The 15,609-nt window shown below is 42.3% G+C and overlaps 1 protein-coding gene across 3 annotated transcripts; it reads left to right on the plus strand.

Annotated features, from left to right (window-relative positions):
• Positions 1-1,731: 1,731 nt before the first annotated feature.
• tecpr1b (tectonin beta-propeller repeat containing 1b) lies at positions 1,732-14,531 on the plus strand. 3 transcript variants are annotated; one of them, XM_063904976.1, is made up of 26 exons: positions 1,732-1,853; positions 2,028-2,146; positions 3,313-3,545; positions 3,635-3,817; positions 4,071-4,193; positions 4,678-4,800; positions 5,149-5,323; positions 5,800-5,900; positions 5,994-6,095; positions 6,901-7,028; positions 7,122-7,735; positions 8,470-8,582; positions 8,690-8,845; positions 9,314-9,463; positions 9,650-9,807; positions 10,176-10,303; positions 10,712-10,808; positions 10,899-10,995; positions 11,079-11,158; positions 11,235-11,291; positions 11,373-11,547; positions 11,761-11,896; positions 12,067-12,159; positions 12,244-12,350; positions 12,722-12,841; positions 13,408-14,531. In XM_063904976.1, the coding sequence occupies exons 3-26, from the start codon at positions 3,321-3,323 to the stop codon at positions 13,555-13,557; spliced, it is 3,591 nt and encodes a 1,196-aa protein (XP_063761046.1). In that variant the 5' UTR covers positions 1,732-1,853; positions 2,028-2,146; positions 3,313-3,320; the 3' UTR covers positions 13,558-14,531. The 3 variants fall into 3 exon arrangements, with proteins under 3 accessions (XP_063761046.1, XP_063761048.1, XP_063761047.1); XM_063904978.1 differs by having other exon boundaries at positions 10,715-10,808; XM_063904977.1 differs by having other exon boundaries at positions 1,733-1,853; positions 2,047-2,146.
• Positions 14,532-15,609: the final 1,078 nt, after the last annotated feature.

The following is a 15,609-nucleotide window of genomic DNA, read 5'->3' on the forward strand; positions in this document are numbered from 1 at the left end:
GTAACGCTTGCAAGCAGGACTCATTTAAAAAATTGAGCTGCACTAGTGAGTAACATACAGTTATAAGCAGTTACAGCAGGGCCAATTTAAAACATGTGCATGTCGTAAACACACAGGTACCTGCTATAAAACACTAAAAGAAAACTTTTGAAGGGGACTTCCACAAGTGGTTGACCTAATAACCCCAGATCAGTTTTTTTTCTTCTCACACACTTTGTATATGTAGTGTATTTAGTAGTTTAGTTATATTTAGTGTATATTTCTCCTTCCTTCTTTGTATTGAACTGTTGCACCTCAATTTCCCTCGGGATAAATAAAGCTTCTTGAATCTTGAATCTTGAATCTTGCTGTGTGTAATAAAACACTTAATCCTTAACCTCAAAGCATCTGTTTACCAATGATTACAATAATTAAGGATTTTATTGCTTATGGGTTACATTTTAAACACCTTTTAATATGAAGATATCCATTACAAGTTTCCCCAAAGAGACATTGCTATCCTATGAATCACCTCCTCTCCAGTCATATTCATCCAGTTTCCTTTACAGCCCAACCCCATGTTTGAAGTAATTGTTATTTTATTTGAAGTAGGCTACTTAAACCCCACCTCAACTAATTTCAACAGGCACTAAAATCACACAATGTTGCATCAATATAAAAATGACAAGACCAATTGAATGCAGCACTTTTACTTGTTATTGTTGGACTGCTTCTTGTATTTAATTTCATTATCTGAAAACTTCTTTCACCATTGTAAATTAGAAAATAGCACTCCTGTCCAATCAGTCAGCCAGTTTTCTTTTCATCCAAAGACTCTACCTTCAGATTACCCCTCTTAAAATACAGTCCATTACTTTAAGGTAACAGTGTATAAGCAGAGCGTGCACTCAATGGAGTAGACGGGCAGAACTGATCAGTGATCACCTGCTCAGGTGATGGCTGCAGGCTTTGTCTCTCTCCAAGGTGGTGAACCAGGGACCCCCAAGGAGGAGGGCGCTGTCTGGGGTGCTTGTTGTTTACCCTAAAGGCAGCATTCTACCCATATGCTTCTGTGAAACAGATGCAATGTGAGTTGCATCGCTGTCCTGTGTGATGATACATTTTTAAGCTGAAACATGGTCGTTTATTAATCAGTTTTTGAAAAGTCGGAAGATATTATCAACCAGAGGAACACTTCACATTCAAAGTCTCGAGATTCTTTTTTTTACTAGACAGGAATGGTCTAAAAAAATGTAACCTGCAACGATAGAGCTATGTCAGAAAGATTACTCAAATTAACAAGTAGGCTACAACATTTGCTTTTGAGATGTAGTGGAGCAGTCGTATGAAGTTGCATAAAAGGGTTATCTCACGTAAATTAAAAGAAAAGTACATACTAATTGTTGGGTTCTCAATAAGTGAGTGAGTTTGAGTAAATGTGCTAAGATAAAGATACTTTTATTTGAGAAAGCTGTCATTAAACAAAAGTTTCTGAGCAACATTTTCTTACAGTCGTAAAGTAGTAAGGCTGTTGGTTGATGACATATTCCTAACTGTAGCTAACAAGTAAACCCAACCTTGGGCTTCAATAATTCATCTGGCGCTGAATAAATTATTGAAATATGTAAATCAATCAGCAGCGACCGTCGGAAAAAAAGAGCTGCTCGTGTTCCACCAATAGGAGGCGGAGATTCACCCCTCCTGCGGAGTCTCCACCAATCAGAGCAGCACTTCCGCCATTTCCTGTTGTGGGCTTGGGAGTTGCACGGAGCATTCCTCTGGTCCAGAATGTGAATTAAATACCCCAGCTGAAATGTGCACGGACCACTTTACTTTTCTTCTCCAAAGCTGTTGCTCATGATGGAGTTGAATATGTAAGTCATTGTGATTTTTATGAAAGTGTGTGTTTGTTAGATGCTTGCTGCCTTTAACCTGGAGACTCTGTAAACAGATTATAGCCGACTTTGCGGCATATGACTCCATATCGACTAGCTGTATTATTATGATGCATTTCATGCCTTATACACCTTGTTTTTTTTTAATATCAGGGTTTTGAATGTGTCCTAGCATGAGCCTCGGGGATGGCAGATATCGGCTGTTGCACCTGATGTCATGTTGCGTGTGTTGATATTCCCTTGACAACCGCGGATCGGATACCAATATACAGGTAATGTTAGGATGCTGTGTGTGTGTGTGTGTGTGTGTGTGTGTGTGTGTGTGTGTGTGTGTGTGTGTGTGTGTGTGTGTGTGTGTGTGTGTGTGTGTGTGTGTGTGTGTTGTCTACACTGCAGACTAAAGGGTACATCAAGTTTATCCTAGGAAACTGAAGACTTGTAATGTGCTAGATTTACCTTTTTCTTTGCAATCCATGTATTTCAGTGTACATGTACAGTTTCCGTGTGTATTCATAATACAACTGGTTTAAGTTTTATTACGTAAATGTACATTTGCAAATAAAGGCCTTTGTGATTGTATGGAATAATCGAGGCATAGTGACTGTCAATACTGTAGCGGATTAGTATCAGTCGATAAAGCAAGCGTAAAGTTAGGCAGCCAGACTGACAAAAGACTTCCTGTCAAAATTTCAAATTAAAAGCCAAGTGCCAGGTTTATGTGGTCACTAGAAATTATAATAATAATACAAAGCTGATGTCAAAATAAAGTGCTTCCTGGACTCAGTTATAATTGTTCGATGGATAAGGACGAATGTTGACAAAATACCAAGAACACTCGTAAGGCACTCTCTTTGCAAACACTATTGTTACACCTACACAGCACACTCCTTCGGGTTTCAGGGATTTGTTGACTCCCTGATGAAGTCATGTTGCTGACATGCAACAATCTTTAATATGAACAATTAGGAGGGGCCAACCCTAGAGGCATGTTGTTTTATGTTCCTTTGCGAGTAAAGTTTAATTAAATGATGTGACTGGCTCTGGAGGAATAGCAGATTGCCCACTGATCGAAGCAGGATTGTCTGATTGATCCCCAGCTCCAAATGTCCACATGTTGAATTGTCCTTGGGCGAGACACTGAACAACAAATTACTCTTGATAGTGTGCCAGCACCAATATTTGAGTGGGAATGGGTGAACCAGAGGCAGCAGGGCTTTGGATAAAAGCGCCGTATAATACAGTTTATTTATCAATTCTGGAAAAAAAAACACCTAGAAATTATTTTTATGTATTTCTTAGTACGATGTAAACTACCAGAATGGGAATATAACTATTCAAGGATACATCTAAATGACATCATAGGATTGAAGTGTGCTCATAATATAAATAAATGCCAGGCAGCTGTGAACGATGTGTGATGTTTTGCTGTCTCCCTCAGGGGCCATCATGCCCATCACGATGCTGTGGGCCGTGGATGTGTACGGCAGGGTATACAGCCTCTCCACAGCTGGCCAGAGCTGGGAGCGAGCAGACGACATGCTGCTGGAGCTGAAGCGCGTCACTGCGGGGAAGGACCGCTGCTGGGGCATCGGCTGCGACCACCACGTTTACCTCAACATGATGCCCAGTGAGACCTCCATCCGCTACCGGGAGGAGACCTATGAAAACCAGGTTGGTCCAAGCTGTTTGTTAAGACACTTACATTGTGGATGCTGTATGTTGTTTATGCTAAAGTTCTGTTGCTCTCTGTTTGTTTTCAGAGGTGGAACCCTGTGGACAACTTCACTGACACTCTGCTGCCCACAGACCGCTGGCCGTGGAGCGACGTGAACGGGATGAATCCTCAGCCGCTCCACAGCTTCCAGCTTCCGTCACGCAGCTGGGAGTGGGAGGGAGACTGGTACGTGGACCAGAGCTGCGGGGGAGAGCCCAGCCAGACCGGCGTAAGAAATAGCACATAAACACACAAACAGACCTTCATTATTCGTTTCTTCATTCGGTCTTGCTATCTTTATAAAAATGTTTTCTTGTTTTTATTTGAAATGTTCTTCATTATGTACTTTAATGTAATGAATATGCCCTTGCATATATTTTGCCCTTTCATCTGTTCAAAAATGTTATTCAAGTGTTTGTTCTTTTATTGGCACTCTGTCTGCATTACATGAGACTTATACTTCTGTGTGTGTCTCTATTGAGGGCTGGGAGTATGCAGTCGATTTCCCGGCTAACTTCTCCTCGGACAAGAAGTGGAACTCTTGTGTTCGTCGGAGGCGGTGGATCCGCTACAGAAGATACACAGCACAGGGCACCTGGGCTAAGGTTTGGACGCTCTCTTAGTTTGCCATATATCTGTAAAATTAAGGAATAATGCATAAAAAAAAAACACAATTAGTTAATTAAGGTGAATTTTTCTTTATGCAACAATCATGGAAATTGACACACAAGTGACAGAATCGATGATTCAAGAAAGAACACACACATCATTTTGTCATGATTTTCTTAATAAGATGTTTTTTTCACTAAGGATGTTCTCTACAAAATACATTAGTCTCATCTGTGACATGCCGTACAAATAGTTTCTTAACCAAATGTATGTAGGGATTACAATATGCTTTGGTACCATTTTAAGAGTTTGAAGCATATTTCGTTGGTTATCTCAGTAACATTACAAATGACTATTGTTTTAGGTAGGGTTATCGGGACACTTTCACATGCCTAGTTAGATTTTGTGAAACTATCAGTGTTAAAAAGTTCATTTCATGTACAACTGAAGATTTCAAACTAAGGCACTACGTTTCTGCAGATCCCCCTGGACAACCCCAGGAAGCCCCCCCTGCCGCTCTGTGACATTAGCTGTGGTGGCTGGGAGTTAAGCGACCAGTCTGGAAGGTATCCCTACCTCTGGGGTGTTTCCCAACAAGGAGAGGTCAGTCATGTGACTCCACATGTTCTTTTCTTTTTAATTAAAGGAATAGTTTGGATGTTTGAAAGTACTTTTGTCAGATAAGGTAAGGTGATGAAGCATTATTTATGCTCTGCTGTTTTTCACAGTAGTGTTTATTTTTGTCTTTGTAGTACCATTGAAAACTTTATTCATACAGACTAATATAAGATCAAATAATGCACATTTGTATCTCAGTCACAGTTACAGCAGCAGTTGATGTAGGTGCATTTCACTTATCATGTTTGGCCACACGAGGGCAGCATGACTTTATGCATTCACCTCTTCACAAATGAAGTTCTTGAGCTATTTAACTTTATCTTTCCCCTGTAGGTGTGGTTCCGGGAGGGCATTCACCCTCGGATGCCAGAAGGCTCCAGCTGGGAGGAGATAGAAATGCCCAAGGAGGTAGCTCAGTTATCGGCGGGCCCTGGGGACCTGCTGTGGGCTGTTCTGTGGGACGGGAACCTGCTGGTCCGTACCGGCCTCAGCCTGGACTGCCCGACTGGTCAGTACTGACTAAGTTAACATTCAGCCACCACATTTATTTATCATTATCTCTTATCTTTGCCCCTTTTTTTTATGATTATCCTATTAATTGTCAATTTCAACACCACATCTAATTTCTTGGTTACAACTTCACATTATGTGACTTATCTTTTTAAATATTTACTGTACATAAAAAAAATCTAGGAGACACTAAAGAAAAGGTGGGAAATCATTGTAATCTTGCTTAAATGTCTTTAGATGTACCATCAGCGGTGTTTTGTTGTCATGTGGGAACTAAAGTAGATAAGCCAAATCTACAATAAACTTCCCCACAAAGAATATTGCTCATTATATGGTTGTTGAAGTTCAAAAGTATTTGAAAAAAAGATGCTTTTAAATTGAACTTTTGCATTTGAATTACTCCAGTGATGGTGACAGCTTGCTAAGACAAGGTCTCTTCTTCGTGCTGTGTCATCACCCTTTTTCCTCTCTCAGGCACATCGTGGGTGGAGGTTGAATCCCCAACGAAGGAGATCGAAGCGCTGCATGTGTCTGTCGGAGTGAGCGTGGTGTGGGTGGTCACTAAAGACTATAAGGTAAGTCCGTACTCCTCCGGTGTGTAGAGCTCTTAATAGCTGTTGTTTATGTGGTGTGAAGTAACACATATCTGTGTGTCTATGTGTTTCAAGGTGTGGTTCAGGCGCGGCGTGAACTCACACAACCCCTGTGGCTCCGGCTGGATCAGCATCGGAGGGGAGATGATGGTGGCAGATGTGGGACTCAATGACCAGGTACAAATATTTGTAAATATAATAAGTATTTATTAAATTACAATCAAAATGTACACTCGTAAATCAAACTGAAACTCCAAGACACGGTCAAAATAGGATTCCCCTCTTTGCTCTTTATAATATTTGTTCTTGTTTTTGTTCTTGTTCTTCTTCTTGTTCTTCTTCTTCTTGTTTGAAAACCATGAAGCTTTAGCGTTTCAGCCTGCGTTATTCCTTCAGACCTTACAATTCACTTTAACCTCAACTTTGGATCTAGTTTCAGGACAAGCCAGCTCAGATCAGGGCTGGGGTCGGGGGAAGGAGAGCTTTCGTTCTGTGTCTCACTGCTGATGAAATAGCTACCACTGCAAACCCACATCTCACACCTCCTCCCCTTCTGTGTCCTCTCACCTCTGCTGTCCTTATTCAAGCACTCCTACCTCTGGCTTGTAGTCCTGGCCCGCTTTTACCCTGTAACACGAGTACTGCCAGACGTTCCAAGCCAATGTCCGAGCAGTAGCACCTCAGGCCCAGCCTTATATATCCCAAGACTATATTCTTACTGGCGTGACATATGGAAACTCCCTAATTAGAAGCAGGCCAAGCCGTCATCATCATATCCCATATTTCATATTTCAGGGCTGTGATTATGGATATGGCTTGTGTGAGGTGGCAGGCGTCAGTGTTACAGTATATGGCTTTATAAAGTAACAGCTGCCTATATCCTGATAGTGCCACTGATGGAGTGAATACAATACTTTTCTATTATTTGCCACATTTTCCCCTTTTAAATGTCATGTAGATAATGTGCTCCTCTGTCTGTCAGGTGTGGGCTGTAGGTGAGGACCGCGGGCTGTATTTCAGGATGGGTGTGACGCTGACTGAGCCAAGTGGGAGCGGCTGGATTCCTGTTTCTGCCCAATGGGGCAACAACAAAGAGTTTATCCCACCCAGGTCTGCATACAAGAAAAATCTTCTTGAATCTAGAAGTGAAACCGACCTGATTACATCCCCTTTTTTCGTTCTCTGTCCATATGTGTTAAATAGGAAGGAGTGTGAGTTTGGTGGTCAGCTGACTGATGCCTCACAGGCGTCGGTTCTGAGCTGCACTGACTCAGACTCAGAGTTGGGTCCAGCCGACCCACAAAACAGCACCAAAGACGCTGCCATCCTGGAAGCAGCAGCATCCTCTGTTGTCCCTTTAGGAAGAACAGACACACCTACGCCCCCCCTGAAAACAGAGGACACCCCCTCAGCCTCCCTACAGAATGCCCCCAAAACATTCATCCCTGCAAGTGACAGCTTCATTAACAGCCTGGTGTCAGACCGAGACAAAACCTCCACCCCACAACAGTCCATCACAGAGGTACCGCAGGAGGAAGTCGAGCTGCCATCACCAACCCCAATACCACTGACCCCGGAGACGGCAGGGCCCGACGTCCCCTGGATGAATGTGGATCTCGAGGGGGCAGAAGCAGCTCGATGTGCGCAGGCGGCCGGGCCCTCGTTGGGTCATGGCAGTGCTGCTGCCACCTATGCCCTGGGGACTCTGGAGACCCCTCAGGGTGTTGGAGAAGAGGAAGCCCCCGTGTGGACCTGGATCTCTGGAGGAGGCTGCGATGTGGATGCGAGTTCTCAAATCAGCTGGCTCAGTTCCACAGGTATAAGGACAACAACAACTACCTCTGTTTGAGGATATATTGTTCCAGAAATAACTGTGAAAAACATTGACATTTTAAGACCATAAGTGCAACCTTTCAATGTAAAATAACTTCAGATATTGGTATTAAATGACTGAATAAATGAAATAAATACACACAACCAAAACTACAAATTAAATGGATCCTCTGGGCTCAATAAACTAAATTTGCACTTCAATAAATATTAAACATTTGACACAGGAGAAAAGAAAATCATTAATTGGCTAACCAGCAATATCCTGCCAATCCAATGTCTCAATTGTTAGGACCTTTGTTGACAAAAAGAGCGAAAAGCAACAACCTTTCTAATCTTATTAAACCTATTACAGAGCTATACATAAGGAGCCTATAATAAAAATGATAGAGACCATTTCTATATATTTTCACCAATTTCAATATTAAATTGACTGTTTTCCAAAATATGATGATGATGGCTTATAAACTTTACTGCAGAGTACCCAAAATAATGTGAACGCCTTATGGGAACTTAACTAACTTTATCACACGAAAATTTGATCACATTTAATATCAGTTTATATCTGTATATCTGCGTTTGTATGTTGTACTCTGTGTGGTGTGTCTTAAACTTTTGCATGTATAGAGATATACTGTAGTGTACACTATGTGTCATCTCTATGGTTGTCTGTCTGTCTGTCTGTCTGTCTAAATGTCTGACTCGTCTGTCTGTCTGTCAGGTCCTCTCACCAGCTCTCTGTCACTGACTCCAGTGCAGTCAGCATCCTGGAGCGAGCAGCAGCAGCAGGAACACCGAGAGGAGATCAGCCGGAAGCCGCTGGAGAGAAGCAACGTAAGACTGCTTGTGTTTGCAACTTCTCTTAAACCCCTCCTTGTCTCAGGTTATCACGCTTTGTCTCGTGTCCTTATGCCGTAACATCCTCCTGTTTCCTTGGCCAGTCGGTGTGGGTGCGTAAAGGTGCGTTGCGCTGGTGGAGAGACTGGAAGCCTCAGCGCTGGGTGGATGTGAGTGTTGCTCTGGAGCAGTCCACCAAGTCTGACGGCAGGAAGGACAGCATTTTCTTTGTCTACTACACACAGTATGATGAGAAGAAGGTTGGTTCAAATAATATTTCATCCCAGAAATGAACAATATATCTTTACATATCAACTGGAATTGTTGAAGGTGTAGAGGTTGAGAGAAAATACACCAACAACTTCTATCTTTGACTGACACTGTCCAACTGTTACTGTGTTAGTGTGTAGGTAAAACATCACAGAAAAGGCACATAAGTTGATTGCTAGTGTTTAACCACAGACAATGGTGACGTATGTCCAATAATTTAGACTTAAAGACAGTCTTGATGAAGTGAAATAATAGGGGACATCAAAACAGTTTAAATACATCTGTTTGTCACACACTTGTGCAGTAATTCTTCTTAATCAAGTTGTAACCTGATTAATTCACAAACACGTGCATTTACACACAAAAAAGTCTTCATCTATCCAACAAGTAAACAAGTAATGTTCTCTTAAACTCTCCCTTCACAGCTTTATACTAATGCTCTTGTCTCTTTGTCACAGTACCTCCATGTGTGTATAAATGAAGTGACGGCGCTGATTCCGGTGCTCAGGGACTGCCACCATGCCTTTGCTGTGTACACCGCCCAACGGACCAAACAGAGGGGGCCTCTGGTGCTGGCAGCACCAACTGATAAGGACATGAATGACTGGGTAACAATCACACAGCAAGAATGATTTAAAAGCACAATATCAGAATCAACAATACATACTTTTCCTCTAACCTGTAGTGCTACTTGTCGATCTAGATTGTTTTGGGGTAATATGCCAAGAGTTGGGAATATTGGCAGTAGAAATGTCTGCCTAGGCTCAACATAATACGTAATCCTCTGTGTTTAGTTGAGCCTGTTGTCTGACTGTTGCTGTGAGTGTCGAGGGATCACCGGCCCCCCCTCCAGACAGGCGCTGTGGTCCACAACCTCAAAGGGAGACATCATGGTCCACGAGCCGTCCTTCTCCCTGGAGGCCGCCGCACACACACTGGCCTGTGACCTCATGTGAGACTCCAAATACTGAAACTCTGTCTGCCTGCTTTTATAGTTTTCATGTTTTTCTTTCTACTAAACCTGGTTTCCATCACTTATTCTGTGTCTGTATGATCTTGGCAGGGTTTGTACAAAGATGAAAGTAAGGGAAAAGACTTGATGTTAACCTATATGTTTTCAAGGTTGATTTTCAAAAATCAAACTCATTTGGATATGGAATGAAACAATCCGGACATCATATTTGTTTGTTGCCTCAAGTATTTAATTATCTTGATTAAAACATCTCTTTCATGCTGAGTGGCAGCACGGTGTCTCTGTGTGCTAACAGCAATGTGGCTAACGCTGGGTGCTTCCGCTGTGTGCTGCTGCTGCTGCTGCAGGTTCTGGCGGCAGGTCCCGGGTCACCTGCGCTGTGTAGAGTCTAACAGTCTGGGGCTGGTGTGGGGCATCGGGTGGGACGGCACCGCCTGGGTCTACAGTGGGCGGTATGGGCAACAGTCCACCTCTGGTAAACTGTCCCATATGTTTCCCACAAATTGTACAATTATTCAGTTATCATGATTGTATGTACAAGCCACTTTTTGCTATTGTCTAAATGATTAACCAATAAGTAACATCAAACGTGTCTGTTACCATTTTAATCGTTGGTTACTTATTTAGCTGTTTTATTTGATTTGATTTAAACGCTAATGCTTTTTCTGTAATCTATAATTGGTGCAATAATCTCTCATGAAAATAATCTATAATTTATATTTTTGCCTCATTTTTAAGGATTTATTTACTTTACTAACAATTGTAGTCAAATGCATCTTCTTGCTAACTGCTTGTAGTTGTGTGTGCAATTGCTTAAGCATCTGTTGCAGCTGTAGAGCTCTTTATTTCTTTGCTCGCATTTCATTTATGCCTGTGTTGACAGCAGGAGATGAGGTTCAGTTGCTCCAGCAGACTGATTTCAGGAGTGTCCATGTGTATGAGAATCAAAGATGGAACCCTATGACTGGATATACAGACAAGTAGGAACATTTCATCTTCTGCAGTTTTTATAAAGTCTTCGCTCTGTTTGACTTCTCCTAAAACATTTACCTTTTGCTTCTTGGCTCCAGAGGACTTCCTACAGACCGTCCGATGTGGAGTGATGAGAGCGGACTGAATGAGTGCACCAAAGGAAACACAAACCCTCCCACCCCTCAGTGGTCCTGGGTAGGAGATAAAGAAAATCCCTCCTGCACACAGGTTACATTTAATGTTTCCTCACCAGCTGATCGCCAACAAAACTGTTTCAGGTGTCGGAGTGGGCTGTGGATTACAACGTTCCTGGAGGGACAGACAAAGAGGGCTGGCAGTACGCTGCAGACTTCCCTGTGTACGTTACTAATGTTTCTCAGGGTGTAACAAATCTAAATGATAAGAAAGGTGTCTGACTGATGTCCCTCTTACAGGACGTTTCATGGCCACAAAACCATGAAAGATTTTGTCCGGCGCAGAAGATGGACAAGGTAATCAAACTCTCTCAAATATCTCAGATGTTTGTAACTCAGAGTTTCTTGAGATTTAAAACAGTCACGTTCTGCATACAGGAAGTGTAAGATCACGTTGAGAGGTCCATGGCAGCAGGTCCCACCCATCCGTCTGAGTGACATCTCTCTGATGCCGTGCCTGGCGCAGAGCAGCATGGAGCAGGTCCCTCTTTGGGCCCTCAGCGATAAGGGAGAGGTCCTGTGTCGCCTGGGAGTCAGCCCCCAAAACCCTGAGGTTAGAAACATGGTGGAAAAACAAATTCTGGTTGACAGTTACATCCATCCTTAACCCAGAGAGGTTTACAGTGAGTAAATCATGATGACAAAAATGATTGCTTGTAAAAACTAACTTGGCAATGAACCAGATTTTGTTTCGGGTTCATCTCCCATCTGCAAACATTGCTAAAAGCAGTTCTCCTCTCTAACCGCAGTGTGTTTGATCCCACAGGGCAGCTCCTGGCTGCATGTCGGCACAGACCAACCCTTCAAGTCGATCTCCATCGGTGGAGCCAACCAGGTGTGGGCCATCGCTAAGGACGGAGCTGTGTTCTACAGAGGCTCCGTGTCCCCACAGAACCCTGCAGGTCAGCTGACATGTGCATTTCACATCTGCAAAGACTAAAAGTCTAAATGCTCCAAGGGAAATCGTTTATGCATTAGAAAGATCTTCTCCTATATGCAGTATTTAAAGCCTGTGAAGGTTTTAATTTTGACAACAGATACATACACTTCAAGTGTTCTCCTCCCTCTGCAGGAGAGTGCTGGTACCACATCCCGTCTCCCCCCAAGCAGACTCTCAGACAGCTGTCTGTTGGGAGGACCTCCGTCTTTGCTGTGGATGAAAACAGTGAGTAGCAGAAAATGCCCTTTTTATACCTGCTTAAAACCGAAGACCCTTCCATTTCCGTTAACCTTTTTTGTCTTCATATAGGTAACCTGTGGTACAGACAGGGCCTCACCCCCAGCTACCCTCAGGGCTCTGCCTGGGAGCTCATCTCTAACAATGTCAGCAAGGTTACAGTGGGGCCGCTGGACCAGGTAATACAACCACAGCCTCCTGTCAAATACAGTGGATTTTACTTTGTATACTTTGAATTTAAACTGTGTTTACCAAAGCCACTAAATCAGCCATCAGACAGCTTAAGACGAGGCAAGGCACCTTTATTTATGTAGCACCTTTCAACACAAGGCAATTCAAAGTGCTTTACAAAAATGAAAGACATTAAGAGCATTAAGAAAGACATTATACAATGGCATTCAAAAACAGTCATTAAGAACACTATGGACAGGGATGCTTGATTTACCCACCAAAGCCAAGTTTATCAGCATGTGGCAGATATGAACTATATTTGATAGTACATAACGATAGTGTTTGGCTAGTGTTGACTCGGTGCTGTTGTTCTCTCCAGGTGTGGATCGTTGCAGATGGAGTTCCAGGTTTTCCTGCTGAGACCACCGGAGCAGTCTGCCACAGGCTGGGGTTAGGCCCCATGCAACCCAAGGGCCAGTCCTGGGACTATGGTATAGGGGTGAGTCCACTATCACGAAATATACACTGTAGTTTATATATCATATTTTATTAATAATAATGAAAAAGAACAAGCCTGGGAAATGAAAGTGGGATAAATGGGAAAATATTTCTTAAACAGGAGACAAAGAAAAGGAAACGTTAAAAGAAAGCTGTAATCAGGCTATCCATATATTTAGTTAAAATAGAATGACTTTTTAAGCAATAAAGGGGAACAACCGCACAGTACGGTGCAAGTACTCACAATGCAAGATCATTTGACTTTCCAGTTTTGTCGAGGGGAATCCCCCCAAAATACAGAAAATAAGGAATTGCACGTTTACTGCTGTAGTTCATATTCGATAAGATGGTGCGAAGTTACATTGTGAAATTACTTGAATTATGACAGCATTTTCACTACTTTACAACCTGTTTACAACTAGGTAAATTATCCAACCAGTATTTCTTACTTTTTGATTGAACAGGCTTTAACATGTTCCAGTGTATTGTGACCTTAGCGCCCTCTAGTGCACGCACAAGGTAATGGCAAGTCATTTATTTTCTTCTGTGTCATTGTTTGTCTTGCAGGGAGGATGGGAGCACATCAGTGTGAGGGGGAACTCAGTCGAGGCTCCTCGCGCCCCACATATTCCTGCTGTGGGACCCCCGCGCAGCCCGCACAGCCCGCTCCCCCCGCAGCCTCCGACACAAGTGAACGGGCGTGCTGTGGGTGTGTAGCATCCCCACTTTTTCCTCCTCCTACCCGGCCCTGTTTGTGCCTGGATCCACATTCTTCTACTTGGACCATTCCTACCCTTCATGTCGAGGGAACGCACAATCACCCCCCGGGGTTAGACTGTGTGCTTTGGTTGGATTTGACCCCCTGAGGGACGGTTGTTACTCCCTGGCTCGTTTCCTCGGCAGAAGTCATGTCAGTGTGCAGTGAAGACCAAACAGAAGAGGGAGCAAAAAAGGGATCTTGAAATATTGTGGGATGAAAATGTAAAAGGGAATGCATGTGTTTGCTTTTACTAGGCTTTGTTCATTGGGTGTTTAGGGTTTTAGCAATAGCTTTTATTCTTGTATACAAAATCCTGTGAAAACCTAAGAGGGTGGGACTTTGATAAAGGGCTAAGGCTCGGGTACTAAACTAACTTCAAACACAATCCCGCTGTAGCCTAAACGGTCTCTGTTTCTAGAATTTTGTTTGTTTTTGCATGTGATTTTATTGATTTATTTATTATCGTATTTATTTATTACACATTTGTTGAATTTTGTTTCTTCAAATATTTTGACCTATTATGTTTGCAATGGAGTGTATTTTTTTTGCCCTTATTGCTACAACAAGCCCTCCTAGTATTGAAGGGCCAGCAAAATGTGAGATCTTCCCACTTCTATAATGTTCTTCAATTACAAGCGACTCCAGAGGTATGTGTAAAGATTCATTCTACATTTCCAAACATCTCTATCTTCCTGCAATAAGTAAAGTTCTTCCTGTCAGTATTATATCCACACATATTCCTGCTATGACATGATATGACCATGACTACTGAACATCCACAGCAGGTCTGAATATCACCATGACTCGACATTCATCTTACAAGGGCATTGAACTGTGAAATAAACATTTAAAAAGATGTCTGGATGTCATTGCATTTGATCTGGAAATGTTGATGATTGCACTTCTTATTTTAATAAACGGATTGAGAGGATTAGAGTTTCATTATTGAACAGTTTTTACAGCTTTAGGCAATAGGTTCAAACCAAGGACATGGGGTTATATAGTATTCCTTTTAACCACTTCTAACAAAACACCTTTTAAAAAGGCCTTTTCCTGACGTTAGGAAAACATATATAAAGAAAAGGTCACAAGCCTGTGGGGGGCAGTGCTATGATCTGGGGTTGCTGCAGTTGGTCTGGTCTAGGTTCAGCAACGTTATGTTCCCAAAGAATGAGGTCAGCTGACTACCTGAATATACTGAGTGACCAGGTTATTCCATCAATGGATCTTTTCTTCCCTGATGGCACGGGCATGTTCCAAGATGAACAATGCCAGGATCCATCAGGCTCAAATTGTGAAAGAGTGGTTCAGGGAGCATGAGACATCATTTTCACTCATGGATTGGCCACCACAGAGTCCAGACCTGAACCCGATTGAGAATCTTACAAGATCTTGGCGAAAAATGAACACAAGACAGAAATACATGTTGTGACATTGCAGAAGCTTGTGGAAACGATGCCACAGCGAATGCGTGCCGTAATCAAAGCTAAAGGCGGTCTAACGAATATTAGAGTGTGTGACCTTTTTTTTGGCCAGGCAGTGTATTTGTTACACGTGAAGTTCCCAAAACTTAAAAAGGCTGTGGTAGAAAGCTACAACAAAAAGTAAGTTGTTTTAATCCTGAAAACCTTATTACAGTCAGTAGTTGAAGATGTATTCAGTTCTTTAACTGAAGTAAAACTAGCAAAAGTGTTCAAATAAATGTTTGCATTCATCGCTCTACCTGAGTAATAGCACACATATGCATTTCAGAATCAATAGTAATGATTCTTGCACTTGAATTTCGCAGGAGGTTAAAAACAGGGTTAATTTAAATGACTTCATACACTGCTGGGTAGCTTAACCCATCATAATACTTCATGTGTATTATTAATGTATTATATTTTCTATTAATAATATAAATATGCAAAGTACGTAAAGCTATCCACTGAAAGAAGTGGAATACATTGGAGTAAGAAGTTGCATAAAATGGGAATCCTCGAGTACATAAAAATTGTTTTCAAGTACAG

This window comes from Eleginops maclovinus, chromosome 16 (genome assembly GCF_036324505.1).
Source record: "Eleginops maclovinus isolate JMC-PN-2008 ecotype Puerto Natales chromosome 16, JC_Emac_rtc_rv5, whole genome shotgun sequence".
Taxonomy (NCBI): Eukaryota; Metazoa; Chordata; class Actinopteri; order Perciformes; family Eleginopidae; genus Eleginops; species Eleginops maclovinus.

Excerpts from the sequence above, each read along its gene's own strand:
- tecpr1b (XM_063904976.1), top strand. The coding sequence starts at position 3,321 with ATGCCCATCACGATGCTGTGGGCCGTGGATGTGTACGGCAGGGTATAC. Across the intron at positions 4,194-4,677 it reads CACAGGGCACCTGGGCTAAG|ATCCCCCTGGACAACCCCAG; the intron begins GTTTGGACGCTC and ends ACGTTTCTGCAG. Across the intron at positions 5,324-5,799 it reads CAGCCTGGACTGCCCGACTG|GCACATCGTGGGTGGAGGTT; the intron begins GTCAGTACTGAC and ends TTCCTCTCTCAG.